At 40.3% G+C, this 17,347-nt stretch overlaps 1 protein-coding gene across 1 annotated transcript in view; it reads right to left on the bottom strand.

Annotated features, from left to right (window-relative positions):
• CUBN (cubilin) overlaps positions 1 to 17,347 on the bottom strand; it is a 142,990-nt gene that overhangs the window by 64,553 nt on the left and 61,090 nt on the right. Inside the window, 4 exon segments of the mRNA XM_054273929.1 lie at positions 59 to 215; positions 5,418 to 5,599; positions 7,169 to 7,343; positions 13,711 to 13,892. Coding sequence (XP_054129904.1) covers positions 59 to 215; positions 5,418 to 5,599; positions 7,169 to 7,343; positions 13,711 to 13,892 — 696 coding nt within the window.

The following is a 17,347-nucleotide window of genomic DNA, read 5'->3' as shown; positions in this document are numbered from 1 at the left end:
GTGTCAGATACAAAGTGGTGATGAGATAAATGTGCATTAATGCAAATGATGCAATTACCCTCCGTGAAGCGAGCACTGAAGCCCCTGTGCTGGATGGTTGTGTCAGAGTGCATTCTGATGTACATCAGGTTCCTGGAGGATGTGATGGGAGGAGGATGCTCTGTTCCACAGAGCCTTCCAAGAAGTGGTGCTTCATTGTTAGGACCATCAAATACCTGTCATGAAAATATCAAATAAAGTATTTGGTTTCAACGGGAGTACTGAGAAGACTTTAATTTCATTCCCTCTCTCATGTTTCATAAATTTTGATCATTATGTAGTCCTGCTGTGGACAGTGTAAACAAACTGTACAATGCCCATCTTAAGTGGCAATTTCCAAAAAATGCATAAATTTCAGGTTGAAGCTACGGGACCCTTGTAACCAAAAGTAAACAAAATACCCCAAGTAAACATCCTCTTTCATGTGTATTCATTTAACAGCCCAGATGTCCCTATATATTTGCTGTTTTCTGTTAATGGCCAACACGAGCTCCTGTGCAGCTTTCATTCAGTTAAACTCTACATCTTGTCTCAGTAAAGATTTCTAAACTGGCCCCAACATGCAACTGGTGCATCAGTGAGAGCTATGACTCTGGATAAAAGGTCACCAGGATTAAGCTTTTTAGATCCAGCATCAAGGATCAGAGTCCTATATTTATGTTTTATAAAAGCTTCAGAGTGCCAAATTACACACATACACATGAAGTGCTATTTAAGCAGATGGCAAAGAAAAGAAAAAAAAAAAAAGGAGGAAGAAAGTAGATAGGTTTACAAAACTTCACTTTTCATCACTTTTCATTTTACCACAAAAGGCTTCCTTCTCTTTTTTTCCCCCCTACAGCTGATAATTTTGTTTCCTTCCTGTTTCACAATCAGGAAGAGAAGGACAGAGAAGTTAAAACCAATGAGTTTATAATTTAAACAACATCAAAATTTTGACAAGAGAAAGTACAGAGAGAGAAGAATGGCCACGGTCTCAGTCCCCCATTAATCATTCCTAGCACTCCAGCAGAAGTGATTTGTTGCTGCTGTGTTGGGAACCATGGGACAGTCCCAGAAGTGCCTCCTTCCAGCAGTAAGGAGCCCTGGAGCTTCCAGCACAGCTGCATGATCACAGAGGAGGAGCCTTGGGGCTGCAACAGCAGTTGAACTCAGTAATTCAGTTCCTGTTTCAGCATTAAGGTCCTGCCCTGCCATAGTCACATTATTTAATATAATGGAGAAAAATATTGATTAAAAAATGCATAGGAGTACTCAAAATTGGAGTCAGGAGGCTAAAAGCTATATAAAAGGTATACAAATGCCATCAGATTAGAAGACACGTACTTTTTATTGAGAATATCTTCCTTTACTTCAAAATGTCTCACATTCTAGCAAGTCTGTGCAAGGCAGCACCAATGAGTTAGAAATTTTTAACTAGACTGTGTAACACAATGCAATGTTTCTGCCTCCAGTATTCAAAGGCTTTTGAACACACTAGTGAAAAAACCAGCAGCTGAGAGAAAGATGACCTGTCTCAAATAAACCTCAGAGCTAAGAAACAAGGGACAAAACTCCTGCTTAATCCCCTGACATACCCTACATAGTCAATGCTGTACTCATGAATTAAACATTGGCCTGTGGTTCTGTGAACACTGGCGAGCTGTGTGGGATCTGGGGATGGAGCATTAAGTCTGCAACGCCTGTTAAAATGAGTACCTGGTAAAGACACCCCAAAACATCCATCCATTCAACCTTTTCTTCTCTCTTGGCAGCCTGCCACAATCACCCTCTAATACACAGTGTGCAGTGTTTATTCTTCCTCTGCACATATATTCTGTATATAAATCCGATGGCCAGGAGTTAAAAACCACAAACCATGGAATGTGGGGGGAAAAAATAACCCTTCGGAATTAAGGCAGTGTCTTTCCCTAAACAGTAGTGAGAGGATTTATATGAGAAGAAGCATTGCATTGACAGGGCATAGAGAGAGGGCCTGACTGCTCCTGGTAAAATGCTGGCTTTGATCTGCATGCTGCTGCCCAGCTAAGGATACAGCCAGGAGGATTTCAGGCTTGCAGTTAGATCAGAAACCACAATATTCACACACTAGCTCAGGAAAGAGTTGCGTCTCTGCAGTTTCCTAAAGTTATTTTAAAAGCATTTTAGAAATGCATTTTTGTGGCTGCAGGACTAAGGAAAACAAATGCATCTGCTCACTTAAAAGCCAAGTTTTCAGTTGCATTGTGCATAGCAGCAATTCCCTTTCCACAGTGAACATAACTGAGTGACTCATTACCTTCTTCTTCAAATGTGTCCTGAATTTTGCACAAACACATGACAAAAAGATGTCAATTTTTGTCTTCTGAGCCAAAAAAACTCCACATATTTCTAACTGTTCTCCCTTGAAAGATCCTCTTTGCCAGCACCTGGAATAAATGAAGTTGTACCTCCTCTCTGTCTCCCAGAAGTTTACATTTCTATATTCCTGTGTTTTACTTGTTATACTGCAGCAGGAAAGAAAAAAAAACATTTACTTAATCAAACTCACTGGATAGAATAAGTTAATTCTCACTCCCCTTTTCAGGACCTTGTGCTATAAGCACTGCCTTCTGAGCTATGTTCTTCTCCTGTCTCCAAATACTTGAAACTCTTGCTGACCTGAGCTCCTGGCATGGCATCAGATACATTATTGGTTAAACACAGTCCAAAAATGCAGCAATTGGTACATTCACAATTTCTTTCCATCCATTTTCCTTCAAAAAACAAATTTTTTTGTGAGTCACACTCTCCTGACAGAAGAACACAGAGGTGGGTACACAGGGAGGAATTGAAAATTTACTCAAGTATGGTGACAATGACAACAAAAAACTCTTCTCAAAGATCTTTTGCTTTCTACATAATATAACTGAGTTAGACTTGAGATTAGAGAAAGGCTATACAGATGAAGAGATGGTCATCTGTTCTCAGAACAAATAAGAAAGAAAGCTGAGGTGCAGAAGCAGAGGACTCAGCTAGATTTAGAAAGCGAAACAAACGAAATATGTGCTCTCTGCATTCCCTCCATTGGCTCTAGAGGGAGCTCAGGGCAGTTATCCCATGATTTACCATCACAGGCTCAGAATACATTTGGCTGAACCTAGATCTGTGCTCAGGTTCACATCTGAAATCACTGAGCTGGACAGAAAAATGCACCAGGCTTTATGGAGTTGCAGTATGGCCAAGAAGCAGCAGACACAATTATTTTCTCTCCTCCCACTTTGCTCACATAACACACGTGCAATGGAAAACCTTAGAGGAAAAAATATGTTTTCATGTGTTCCCCATAGAAAGGAATTTATGGGAGAAATATTTGGAAAAAAAAGAAACTTGAGTCATAATGCAGGGAAAAATGAGTGGATCTAGAGGGGGGAGGGTGAAGGAAAAGACCATTGGTGCACTCGAGGGTGGAGGGAAGCCCAAGAGAACTCACAGAGCAACTGAAATCCCTACAGATAAGTAAAAATTCAAGAAACAGAAAAGGGTGGAACCTCTATGCTACTCATACATGGTAGTTGTTCCTGTATTAGGGAGAGAAAAACAACCCACCTGCTTCCTTAGCTGCCTGTGTTTTCCATTTCCACAGCTTTTGGAATGCAATTCCTGAACCATTCACAGTCAGACACCTACTTATATTTTCCAGGCACTCTCTGTCCCCTCACTCTGCTCTCCTACGTGTGAGGCATATAAGCAAGGTGAACACAAATCACATCTAGGTGGCAACAAGTGATTCTCCTATTATTGGCATGCCAGGAATGAAAGAAACCTCATTTACTCCTTTCTTGCCCTGCTGCTTCCCTTACAACAGCACTGAAAAATTCTACCTCATATACCAAGGCCTCAGATCCCTTTATTATCTCTTGACTTCAAACCAGCATCAATTTTCAATGGTTTCAAACCCCTCATCAATTTTCAAACCACACTCTACTTTACACACACTACTGGGCAGTGATTGAAGTCTGCATCAAATTTGACTCTCCAGTTGTGTTTGGAAAGCTGGGGATAATGGGCAACTCCTTTCTTCAGCACCCCCAAAAATCCAAAAAGCAGAAGCAAACCACAGATACTCCTATAGCTTTGGAGGACAAGGGGTGTCACTGCACATGGTCTGCAGACTCTGTTCACACAAAGAGCTCTGGCACAGACACCTCCTCTGGCCACTGAGGGAATGACTCTTTTCAATGATTCAAAACTCAGTGATTCAAAACAGTTCAGCTCAATGATTCAAAACAGTCCTATCCAGCCTGTAAAGGTAATGGGGGACTTGTTCTTGTAGCTGCAAGGAGCTCATGGAACTGAGCACTCCACAAAGTCTAAAGATTTGTGCAAGCATCCATTGCCATCGGGTCTAGAAGAGAAACTGGTATATCAGGCCTTTTCAGAATTTAGCCCTTAATTTGTGAATGGCTTGTTTGCATTAATACAAATGCAACCATCTTAGATAGCTTGTGTTTCTGTCAGGCACTTTGACTTTCTGACTTTCTACTCCTGTGTCATGGCACAGAAGAACTGAAAGCTCCTTTTCAAAGGTTCCCTGATGTGGTTTATAATTTAAATAAAAAGACATAACCATATTTCCTTATGCTTCATAACCAGGAGGCAAAAAAAAAAGGAACAGTCATTGTACAAAGAGGCTTTGTGGGCAAATGAAATCTTCAGTTCTGCTCAGCAAAATGGGGACGCATTTCCTTTTTTTCTAGTTCAGTACAAAAAAGCTTTACGAGGCAATGTAGTTAAAACTGATGCTGTTTTCAAGAGAGTCTCAGCTCCTGCCAAATTGAGTTCTTTGTGAATGACAGTTTATCAAGGAGAGGAAAGCTGGGTTTTGGGCTACAGTCACTGTGCTTTATCTGACTAGCACTGATCACACATGCCTTTGTACTGAGTGAAGTGCAATCTGACATCGAGGGCCAGGATTTCATGTCCCTGCTCCCAAGAGGCCAAGAGGAGACTTGGAGAGTTTTTCATTGTTGTGCACTGATTGAGCAGCAATTTGAGTTTCTGTGACAACAAAAGTTCCCAAACCAGCAGCAATGCGAGGCTTTAAAGAGAGCAGTGGGTCTAATGAAGCAATTAAACAGACAGCTGCAGAGCACCTGAATAAACAGTGCATACATAAAGAAAATCAGAGAGCAGAAATTCCCTCTGGATGCAGACTCCCTCTCTCCTGAGTTTGTAGCAGAGTGTGGGCAATCTGCTATCTATGTCAGCAGTTCATCCTATGGCTTGGAGCAAGCTGTGGCAAACTGCACTATAAATGGGAAAGGGTGTCATCATAACAGTTATCTATGTATAAGGTATTTTGCAAGCATTTCACCAGACTAATTAAGGAAACCTTTGAAATTTCTTTTGTTACTTACTTCAACATTGTCATAGTTACATGAGTGGTGATTTTCAATGTCAAAATCCGTGAAATTCAACAGGACTCTGTGGCTTTGGTCAACTTGGATAACCCAGGAACAATCAGTGTTGTTATTATAAGGTTGAGGATAGTTTGGAGAATGGATTTCCCCGCTGTTAGCTTGGAAAATACCACCACAGCCTGAAAAAGACACAATCAGTTTTAATCACAAACTCCTTTCTTTCATACTTAGTGAGAATCCAGCTCTATTTTTAAACTATTAACACCTCCTTTTTTATATTTCCTACATTAAGCTTTTGTAAGACAAGTGCTACAAGTGTTGAAGTGTGCAACAAAAATCAATGGAAATTCCTTTTAGGAAAGTATAACATTATCATTATAATTGAATATGTGACAACACTGCTCAGAGTAATGTAACCCCAAACTGGCAGTAGATGTTGTAAAGTCTGAAGCTGGTATTCCTCTATCCTAGATAGTGTAAAAGCAATCCAAAATACTGTTCATAGGAATGCCAGAGACCTGGCATACTGAGAAAGCAATAACTTGGCCTTCCTGAGCTTAGAGTGAGACAATGACTTCTTTACTGGGAGAGCTGGAGCTCCTCATTGCTCATGAGCAGTGCAGCAATTGCCAACCTCACATTTTTACTTCTCTGCCCATGAAGCTGAGGGCTTCCTGAGGACTCCACCCTCAGGTACTTCTGGTCAGAAGAGATCTGGTGCTCATGAATATCTAAATAGCCCAGAATCATGAATTCTGTGTGGGAAGTACCAGGGATTTCAACAGGACTAACATGAACAGAGTTTTACATCTTAAAAAGAGATGGAGGAGGGAAAAATAAAGACAAGGATAAAACAACTATACTGTTATTTTATTCTGGTGAGTGGGTATTTTAGAGGCTAGAGGGGGTTGGAGTACAGCAGGCAAGACATTGTAAAGGGATAAGAAAGCTTCAGGGGGCCTAAGTAGAAAAAATAAGCCGCCAGATCTCATAAGGGGATTAATTCAAAGGACTATTGTAGACTTCTTTTATTAAGAAAAAAATCTTGTGCCTTTCTCATAAAACATCTGAGAGAGGAGAAGTACAAACCTTGACAAACTAATGAAACAGTGTGCTTAATAAAGCAAAACTGCAAGAATTAAAATTTGCCTCTCATCATTTTTCATTGCAATTATATTCCGACAATTGGTCTTTTTATTAGAACTCCCATGTAGAGACATGGTTGAGTCTTTTAAGCATATCTCCTCTTTTAGTGGTTACCAGTAATGCTACGAACAAAAAATCACATTGGGGGATGGATAAACCTTATAGAGATCAAGTATTTACTAATTACTCCAAATATTTTTGGGGTCCAGTCTACTGAGTTCTTCAAGCTAGTGTTCTCAGCTATTTTTCAGTTTACCATTTAAAACCAAAAGCACCATTCAGTGAATAAAAGACTCTGTATGGGTAAGTGAGTGGGAAGAAGTGGTAGCATGCAAAATCCCTTGCTCATTACAGGAATGTCTTCATTAATTATGTAGAGAAGAAACTGAAACAAAATACATTAATAGGCCTAGATTTCAGATAATTAGACATTTTTAAACTCTCTGTGTTTTCCAGCATCTCTTAGTGATACCAAATTCATATCACCCAAATTCTCTTTCACCTTTCAGTCCTCTGCTGTTTGACTACTTTGAATGCTTGCATGGCTGATCCTCAATTCTCAGGCTTCCTGAATTTCTCCTGGTATCAATCAGTATACTCACCCCCTGGAATTTCTTGCCAGGAGGCATTAAAGCCTTTCCCTGTGTCTGTTGCGTCTGTCTCGAAGCGGACAACGGCTGAATTGCCCGTGGTGGAGATTCGCAGTGGGTTCTGTGCTGATCTTGAGACACACAGCTGGGCTAGCCTAGGAGAGAGGAAATCTGGGCCACCAAACACCTAGAAGTGGAAGAAACATTGTCAAAGTTTTCCCAAGAGAGTATCTGTCACACAGAGTACATGAGAACTGTTTAGTTTTTAGGAGGAAAAAAACCCCCATCTATAAGTACTGAAAATAATTCAACATTTTATAATGCAAAGTAGCTAATAGAGTCTTTTTCTCTGCAGACTTTTTAGTACCTGAACCACCTGCACAAAACAAGTTTAAAATTCTAGATTATTTGAGAACAGCCTTGAAATAAATAGAATTTTCTGTCTGGGGACTTGGCCAGATTCTTCTTCCTTTTTCCTCCAGAATTAGCACCTTGTTTCTCTGGACATATAAACCCAGATTTTTTTTTTTTATTATTATTATTTTTTTTTTTTTTAATCCTTGTGCAAAAAAAATGGCTACTTTTTGCAGGAACCTGTGATGATGATTTGCACCACTGATACGCAGAGGCATAGTTAAAGATGATTTTTAAATTGGGGACAGATTTCATAATTCCTTCTGATAAAAAAAAAGCTTTGAAACTTTATTTACTTCAAGGGCAGCATAAATATCCAAAATAATGGATTTGGGTCAAGTAAGCTACATTTTCATAATGCTCTTTGGAAGCAAGGATATATAGCATACAAATTTGCCACAAAAGATGAGTTTTGGCTTTCAAGAGTAATTGTTTCCTACTCAGCAGAGTGTGCCTCAGGCAGTCATAAACCAGAGAACCACCACTCCCTTAAGCATCACGGCAGTATGATGTACTTCCAATGCATTTTTCAACCAAGTGCAGTGAATTATGTGGCAGTGTGAAGCCTTGTTAACCCTGCTTGTTTTCCAGAAAGGAGGTAGGATTTTAGTTTGAACCCATTTGTAACTGGTGACACTGACTCACCTTCCCTAGTCTTCCCTCTCAAAGCTGAAGAAAACACACATGCTCAGGGCAATTTCCAATTGACATGTGATTTTTTTGCCTAGAGCCCTCAATTATTGGATTTTCTTGGCTCTCTGCATGCTAATGAAATGGCACCCGATACTGACAGTCTGCCACCTCCACTGTGTGTGCCTGGCAGGACTGCAGCTGCAAAAGTCAGCTTGGAAGTAACCTGGGATGTGAAAACTATAAAACCAAATAAAGAATGTGCTGCTGTCTTTCAGCAACCAAACAATTAACAGAAAGATTCTAATTCTATAAGTATGCTTATTATTATGTATAAATCCCAAAATTAAACTAGATAACATCAAGTTCTAACAACAAAAAAGCCCCAACAACCACAAACCAACAACAAAAAGTAACAAACAAAAAAAACCACCCAAAAGCAGAGAATAGGAATATAAGGCAACAAATCCCATTAGATTTTTCCAACAGTAGCACCTCAAGTCCACTCCAAATATTAATAGTTTGGTAAACATCAAAAAAGTTAAAAGAAACAGTCTATGCATCTTTCTCAGAAAGCAACAGTACTGCTAGAAACAGCTTTATATGTGTCTTTTTTTCCTATGATCACTTCAAGATGAGGGGAAATTCAATATTTTAATAAGCTCTGTCAGACACTTTTAAACCCCAGAAGTAGTTTGGGTTCTGTCCAAGCTAAATATCTGAGCAAGTCTAACAAAGAGCTGAGCTAGTCCCCCCACATTCAGGGCTAAGGGTACTGCATTGTTACATAATTTGATTAATTGTGTGCTCAGTAACTACTCAGAGGGCCTGACACTGCTCTGATGTTAAAGATAGAAGAGAAATAATTTGATTTTAGCTGGAAAAAAAAAATCTGTCACTCCAGGTTAATGTGAGACTTCAGGAACTGAGGCTTGCATCCCCGGAAGAAATAAGGAATGAATTTTTCTATAAACATCATAGTCAGTTAGATGTTCAAAAGACAGTATTTTGCTGTGGTGGCTGATAACACAGGCTTAATAGCTTAAACATTTTTATTTTGGCTGAGATAGCACTTTTTTGCATTCTGCAGGGAGGCTGCATGACTTGAATGGATAATGGCTCCTCTGTCCAATCGATCGTCTCAAGGCATTCAAAAGGAGTCAGTATGGATGAAATCACAGCTCAGATTCAGAATCTGAAATAAAGCTGTCAGGGTCTGGGGAAGAAGCCTGTTTGTCTGCTGGAAGCTCAGTGTCTTCAGAAAAATCTCACTGCTTGGCCGCCTGTGAGGCCCAGTGACTGCTGCATTTGTCAGAAGTCTGTTCCAATATGAATTTTAAAATGTGTTTGTGGTACATTGCCTGAGTCAGAGCCACAGCATGAGATCTAGCAGGAACACATGCTCCTAATCATGTAAGCCAGCCTAGAGAAGCTATGTGGCAGAGGAAACAGCAGGAGTTTCTAATATGCATCTACTAAGTCTCATGGACCAGCCTCTCACATCATCCCTGGTGCTCCCTGGGGCTCTCTGCCCCTGGGCAAGGGAACCAACCCAGCTCTGACATGAACCCTGCTGGTTTCTGCAGCATCTCCTCAGAAATTAACTTGGCCCGAGCTGAACATTCAAATTGACCTGTTGGGGAAGAAAAGGATGGGGGAATAATACTGAGGGAAATCTGAAGTTTGTGGGTCTCCTTTACATTGTTAAGGGTTCAGCAACAGCTTCTGCACAGTTTCAAAATAAAAAGCAGTCGGAGGCATGCTCCTTATAGTTATGAGTGTATTTTCTTTTCTCTTTTAGGCCAGTTCAATTAATCAGATGCTTTCATAAAGGCTGGAATAAAAACAAGTTTGAGTGTTTCCATGACAAAAAACAATAAAATATTATATTTGGCTACAAAGAGAAAAACCAATAGTTGCCACATGAAAAAACGAGGGAAAAGAGAATGGATGGAAAAAATGAATTCAAGGGTGTGGTTCATAAAGAATGATAGGATATCTGAGCTGAAAAAAAATAAATAAACACCTAGTCTGACCAGAGTATCTGATCCCAAGATAAGGTGGTGTTGGCTCTCATAGCAGGGCTGCAGGACACTGAAATAAAGCCCATGGTTTTAATCTGTTCTTATCATTTGCTTCTGCCCCGTTAGCTCCATTTGATGTTAACAGTCAGCATTCCAGAGTTATGAGCAACAGAAAGCTGTTTTTATGCAGTTGGTCACTCTCACGACACAGATTTTCTGGGAATAACACTGATCCCTGCCCAGATATAACTTCCAGCAAAGAGACAGCCTGGCTTTGACTGAGAAATAAGAATTGTGGCAATACCTGATGCTTTTTTTTCTATTTAAATGAGAAGACCAGAGCATCTGACTTGGAAGTGAAATAGATTGACAGTCTTCCTTCCTTTTCTGCTCAGGGCTACATCTTGCTGAGGCAGCATATATTTATAGTTTGTGAAAATCTGGTCCATGCTAAAGGAGAAGATGTCATCATTTATCTGTCATAATTTATTCAAAACAGGCATGGTAATTTTCCTCTATGAATGTAATTTCAATAGAAGCCATTCAAAAACTATTTCAATTATTTCATTTTGTCCAAAATAACGTCTTCTATTTCCATGGAACATTTCTAGAAAATATCTTTAAGAACAATTTAAATTTGCTTTCTGGATGTTTATAAAAGAAATGTCATTTCAAGGGGAAGAAAAAAAGACAGACTACAACGGTGCCATAAAAGAAACAGGGAGAATGCATCAAATACTTGAGCCATGGAAATAACCTGAGGATTTCACACTAAAAAATTTAATGTAACTATTATTGCACAGTTTTGGTGAAACATATGGCAGCCCTGGGATACTGACAGGGAAATGACAGCTTGTTTAAGAGGCATTGTCAAAGGAAAGGGAAGGGAGATGCTGCCTCTTACAAGAGCAAGTATGCTTCAGACAAATGTTCAAGGGTGAAATATTCAAGAAACTATGGTATAAAAGTGAAGTTAGCAACAAAGATGTTGCAATGAGAAATATCTCAGAATTTTCCTAAATTCACTGCCAAGTCAAAGGGATGAGGGTGTTCCTAAGAAAAAGCTAAATACATCCAGGAGAGCAAGTTTTGTGATTGCTGGGAAATATTCATTACAGGACATCTTATTTCAGGTACCAGACTGAATGGGACATGGAGGGACAGCAGAGTGCAGACCTACTTTAGTACTGAGTTTGACTTCCTATTAAAACTGGAAAGTTGTTTGATTTCAAAGAAAGCAGTAGAACTTACCACTCAGAGATAAGGAAAATGTGAAATTAGGAGAATAACCATGAGGAAAAATTAGACTTCAAACTCCAAAGATACTTAGGATACTTTTGGTAAGATAATGTGAAAGACCCTTGGAACCTTAGTGATCACTGAAACACACGGTATCAAAAGCACACCAGTGACCTTTTTTTTAACGCTCTGCAGACTTAAATGTGTGTGTGGTTTTCAGCTTGGACTTACATAGAAACTACATGAAAGAAGGTGGCAAGATAAAGCAGCTTCTGAAAATGGCTAGTCATGCTCTTTTTTTTCCCCCACTAAATCTGAGTCATCATTTGTCCTGCTCAGACTATGTCAATCATGGTATGAATGAATTTTATAACAAAAGCAAGAAAATATGTATGTGGCAAGGTACATGAAGCTCCACTGGGTGTCTGCAGCTTGGCAGGGGAAACTCTATGCTGCCACACAAGATCTTTGATCATGGACTAAGACACTAACCAATTTTCCCCTGTAAATTGATTTATGTTAGATTATCTGCCAGCAGATCAGAGCCAGGTGTTGGGAATGAACCAAGATCAGGAGACAAGTAACTCCAAGCATGCCAATTCTGAGGGCAGGAGGCAGGGGAGTTCAAGCAGCAAGGTGAGCATCTGTGCAGATGAATCAGTATGGTTGGAGTGAAGCAAAACATAGCAACTAAGCTGCAAATGGCAAAAAAAGGAAACCCAAAACCTAAGGTGAACACCTTGCTCAGGAACACAGAGCAGCAAACTGCAGGGTCCTGTTAAATGGTGTCTTTAAGCAGTTGGTGTCTGGCAAGTCACTCAATTGGCTTTAGCCCAGCTACCTTCCCAGTCAAAAAGTTCCCAAACAAATGGTTGCCAGCCATCTGTGTACTCTTGCTGGATCATGATGGCTCCTGAGCAACCATCTGCAGATGTAGGCATTGTCCTTGGAATAGAAGAACCATTCAAGAAATGGTCATCCTCAGCAAATTTAGATTTGGAGGCTGTTTAATGGATTCCTCTGGGCAACAGAGGCATAATGGAAGTGTATAGGCAGATAACTTTCACCTTCAATCTGGCAATTTTGGGCACAAAGAACAATGAAGATGCAAAACAACAGACTTCATCAATATAAACCAGCCAGTACAGGTCACCTACTCAGAGTCTCTGGTGTCAGCAATGTGACAATACAGGCGTACTTGCCAATGCTACTGATGGAGAATTCATGGAACAGCTTCCTTACCCCCAGACCCCCAGAAGTCAGGATGTGGGAATGGGAAGCAGAGCACAAGTGTGGGTGCTGGACAGACAGTTGTCTAACTGTATGCTGTATCACATCACCCAGAAGAGGAGAAGAAAGGCTGCAGCAGAGTGGTACAAGTTCTCTTAATCAGTCTTTTGCACTCATTACAAAAACATTGAAAAGTCACCCATGTATTAACATTGACAAAAAGTCACAAAAAGTGTACCTCCATTGGTGATCTCAAATGTCTCTAGTGAGAGCAGTTTAGAAAATCTGTAACTCTAAAGTTCTTCCTGAAATTATTTCCTGTCCCTTCTTCCTGTACTGGAGTCTATTCAACTCTGTCAGCTGAGATTGGTCACCTGGTTGCTTACCAACATGAGCGAAAAGATGTTATATGTAACAGGGTCATCCAGTCTTATGGGTCTGTTCAAGGAGGTCAGAACATCCTTAGAGAGGCTCCTTTTCTCCTTTTTCCACCACCCTAAGGTGACTGGGATATTGCCCTTTTTTGTTGTTGTTGTTGTTGCTGCTGTTCCGTGCAAACATTCTTCCTAAATTTCATCCCTCAGGGTTATAAATCTCCCCACATCCTTGGAAGGCCCTACACAAGATCTCACCTGAGTTATCCCCTGCAGTGATAAATCATCTTCCTTTCCATCAGGAAATTATCTTCATGGTACAGCACCCACCCTACACTTAGTTCTTTATAAAAGGTGGAGTTTTTAAGACTAAGTTTTTCAAAGAAGCTTTGTCTTTTGTTAGGAGGCATACAGTGCATAACATCATAATTAATTAAGGTATAGAGTCACCGAAGGTATAAAAGCAAAATATAATAAGAACATTATGGCTTCTGTGACAATACCTGTTGAACATAACTGTAACCTCAGTAGAAACAGGAAATTGTGGTAGAATTGTTTGTTCTGCATCTGCAGTTCTTGGGATTATCTGTTCCAGACAGAAATTAATACAACTTGTGCATTTTAGAGGAGTAAATGCTCTTACCTCCAAGACATCATAGCTGCAGTTTGGGTGGTACTCAATGTCGAATTCCTGGATGGTGAGTTGAATGCTGCTGCCAGGGGCTGTGTGGATGTACCAGATGCATTCCCTGTTGCTTGGGTATCTGTTGGGGTAGCCAGGGCTGTGAAATGAACCAGAAGGGCCAGAGAGCTCTTCTCCACAACCTGACAACAAAACAAAGCAGCCTGGTGAGGAGGTCTGGCAAAACTCCCTGCCAGCTCTGATAAGGACAGGCAGCAGCACCCATTTAATTGACAAATGTGTACTCTGGGCTGGAAGGTATGCTCTGCCACAGGGAACCCAGGAAGGGAATGGCAGGCTGGAGCAGTTTGCACTGCCTGTGCAGGAAGTACTTCACCTCCTGTTTTGGTGGGTTTTGTACCAAACCTCAGCATCTGCTCTGACTGCTGAGACACAGAAAAAAAAAGTGGATTTTTTTTTTATTGGCTTCCAACTTTATCAGTTCAAGAAAGCTAAATCAGATCCATTCTCAGCTCTTACTGACTTCAAATAATCAAGCCAAGTTATCATAGGGAGGTCTTTCTATTGTAAAAATGCCATTTCCCACTGCTTTAGAAATCATAAAATTAAAGACAACGCAATTTGCCTCAGCCTGCTGAGCATGATTACAAGCTGCCAGATCACAGTGGATAAACCAACTTTCTGACACTTGATGTGTTTAATGTTCTTTTCCTTATTCAATTGTAACAGTGCAATTGTAAAACAAGCTGTGTTTGAAAGGTTATGTATTTTTTTTTTCAGATAAGAAAGCATTGTCCTAACACCACTCCCCAGACCCTGGGGTGACTAAGTTCTTACATACTGTGAGCTAGACTGAAAAAAGAAACCAGCAGCAAAACAATGGATGAAATGCAGGCCCTGGTTTGACAGGATAAAGCAGCTGAACATCTGAGCCCAGTTTTATCATTGCTTTGGGGAGATGTGCTAAGTGTAGCACTAGCCTCTCTTTAATGAATTCCTGGGAAGATGCTTTTCCTGCCTCAGACCCCAAGTTCAGGCATAAATAGGGCAGGAAGGCACAGCAGCCCTGCCAGTATCAGGGCAGATTCAGATCAGCTACATTCATAGTGAAACCTTACCTTTAGAAAAGCCAGTAGGGTGGCTAGGTACCTCTCACACACAGAAAGAAAAGGATTCTGTGTTTGATCTGATTTTGTGTGTGCCATTCAGCCTTCCAGCAGCAATTTTCTTTTGCTCTTTACATTACAAGCCCCCCAAGTGTTTCATTTAGGCACTGATATTTTGCTTACACAGAATTCATAGGTTCACTTGAGCTTTGTAATACCCACACTCCATCAATTTCTTTGGCTTCATCTCCAGAGGAAAGATTCTGTCACATTGAAAAGCCCCAAAATACTTAAGAAAACCATCTCACAAACCATGAGCTCTATATTCCCAGAGGGAAATACTGTGGTATGTCAGAAGTGATAAATAGCATCTCTATCAGAGCCTTTATTTATAGGAGATATTTCATAACACAAACCAAATAAAATACTCCTTTGATCTGCTCCACATATGCACACAGATGTGTAAAACCACTAATCTCTATTAAATCTCAGAATAATTTGCAATTTGAATAAGGTGTCTTAGGCCATTGCTCTGCTTTACACCATATTTCAGGAAGCTGTAGATCAAGATCTTCAATTAAGTGCAAGTATTTTCCTTAATGTCTTTCATGCCAAACTTGTGGCTGCTAAGCCTCAGAAGCATTTACCATCATTTCTACCACTGAGTTTTTCAGTTTCACATGGAAAACCTGACTTTGATTTCTTCATAGTTGGCTATAGGACTTCTAGGACTGCAAAACACAAATCTGTGAGGGGAAAGAGCAGCAGGTCTGAAAGGGAGCAAAGCTACAAGAATCTATTTTAAGCTAAAAAAGGAGACATCTAAATACAGATGTGAGGCCATGCCAGCTATGTGACACTGATCTCTCTCAGTCCATCACACAGTATCCCCCAGCAAAGCACCTTTAAAACAAGAGAACTCCTACTAATCCAGGTGAACCTTTACACGGCTGAAGTTGTCTCACAGGTGAGTTGGCACAGGCCAAGTCCTCTCCTCCCTTTTCCACCTTGCTGCACATGGAGCAGCCAGAGGTGCCCTGCAGTCACCAACCTACATTGTCAAGCTACTGGGCATCTCAACTTAGGAACTGAAGAGGTTTTTAAGTGTATTTTACACCAATCCTGCCTTTGATCTCTATGGAGAAAAAGGCAGTGCACTTCCTCCCCTGAGGCTGTCAGCACAGGTAGATGTTAAATCCCCTGAGACTGATATCCATGCATGTTTCATAGTGAGATGGAGAGGAAGAAGGCTTCAGTGCAAACCACCATCCCTTTTTCCTCCCAGTGCCTTTAGAAGATTTCCCTCTAAAGAAACCAGGTTGCTGAGGTTTTACAACTGGAGAAAAAAAGGTGTCATCCTTGGGGAAGCCTCTCAGTGGAATTTGCAGCCTTTCTTTCCCCTGAGCAGCTGGAATTACACAGCCACTAAGGGCAGAGCTCAGCTCAGGAGGAAAAAGCTGCTTTCCAGCTTGGGAAACAGAAAGATTTCTCAACAACCAGACTTAATGTCTCGGCTCCTGAGGGGGTGGGAACAGGGATCAGGGGAGTTTCAGCAGGCAAAACAAAGCCAATTGCTATTTATCTCAGCCCAAAGAAAGCTGGGAACATTTTAAAACCTAACAGGCAGCTATGACTCAGCTTCTCCTACTAAGGGTTTCCTGATAGCCACAAAAGACGTTTTTATTTAAACCTGAAATGGCTCAGAGGAGAGGAAAGCCTGTATGCTCTTCTTTGAGGCACAGACCTTTCTTCCATGCAACCCTTGCAGGTAGCATTCAGATTACTCACACTCCCTCTCCAGAGAGGTTTATGTTTCCTCTGAGCTCAATCAACATTCTCTGGAAGCACACGAGTAAGAAGGTCAAACTGCTTTTAATGTCTCATTTCTTTCCTTCTAATTAAAACTGTTCCCAGAAAAGGCTTCTTCTCTTTTTTTCTTTTTTTTTTCTTTTTTTTTTTTTTTAATGTAATTGAGTGATTCCTTTTAAGTGCTTCAGCAAAATGAAGGTAAAGTTTAGGTCTCTGAGATTAATTTCTTATAAGTTTTTTGCAAAAAGATCTTAATTACTTGAGTTTATGCCTAAGCATTCACTGACTAATAGCAGACAAAAGAGCTCACTGATCTTTGCAAATATGTGAACTTCACACCTGAATTTTTTTGACTGACCAGCATATGCCACAAGAAACCTCCACATCAGAGCAGAAGCACCATCTCTGAACTCTCTGGCCAGCTGCCAGGAAGTCTGTGCATGATGTTTCTGCTCTTTATAAGGATGAGGTAAGAGTCAATTCTGTTGCACTTTGCTGAAAATATAGACGCTAGTTGATTTTTAAAAATATTTACCTAAATATTTAAGAGATTAAAACATATGTTCCCAATTTAAACTCACTTGCTCACTTGCAGGATTGCTCTACAGTGCCAAAAAGAGAAAACTCAAATAATGAACTTTTTGAAATGCTTATGAAACTTTGATTACAAAGTTACATGAATACAAACCTTCTCCCAATGTTTGTATTTGTCTGCAAACATC

Source organism: Melozone crissalis, unplaced genomic scaffold (assembly GCF_028551555.1).
Source record: "Melozone crissalis strain CALT ecotype California unplaced genomic scaffold, PUWL_Pcris_2 ptg000016l_1, whole genome shotgun sequence".
In the NCBI taxonomy this organism is placed as follows: domain Eukaryota; kingdom Metazoa; phylum Chordata; class Aves; order Passeriformes; family Passerellidae; genus Melozone; species Melozone crissalis.
The sequence above is the reverse complement of the archived record's forward strand: the minus strand, read 5'-3'. Positions and strand labels throughout refer to the sequence as shown.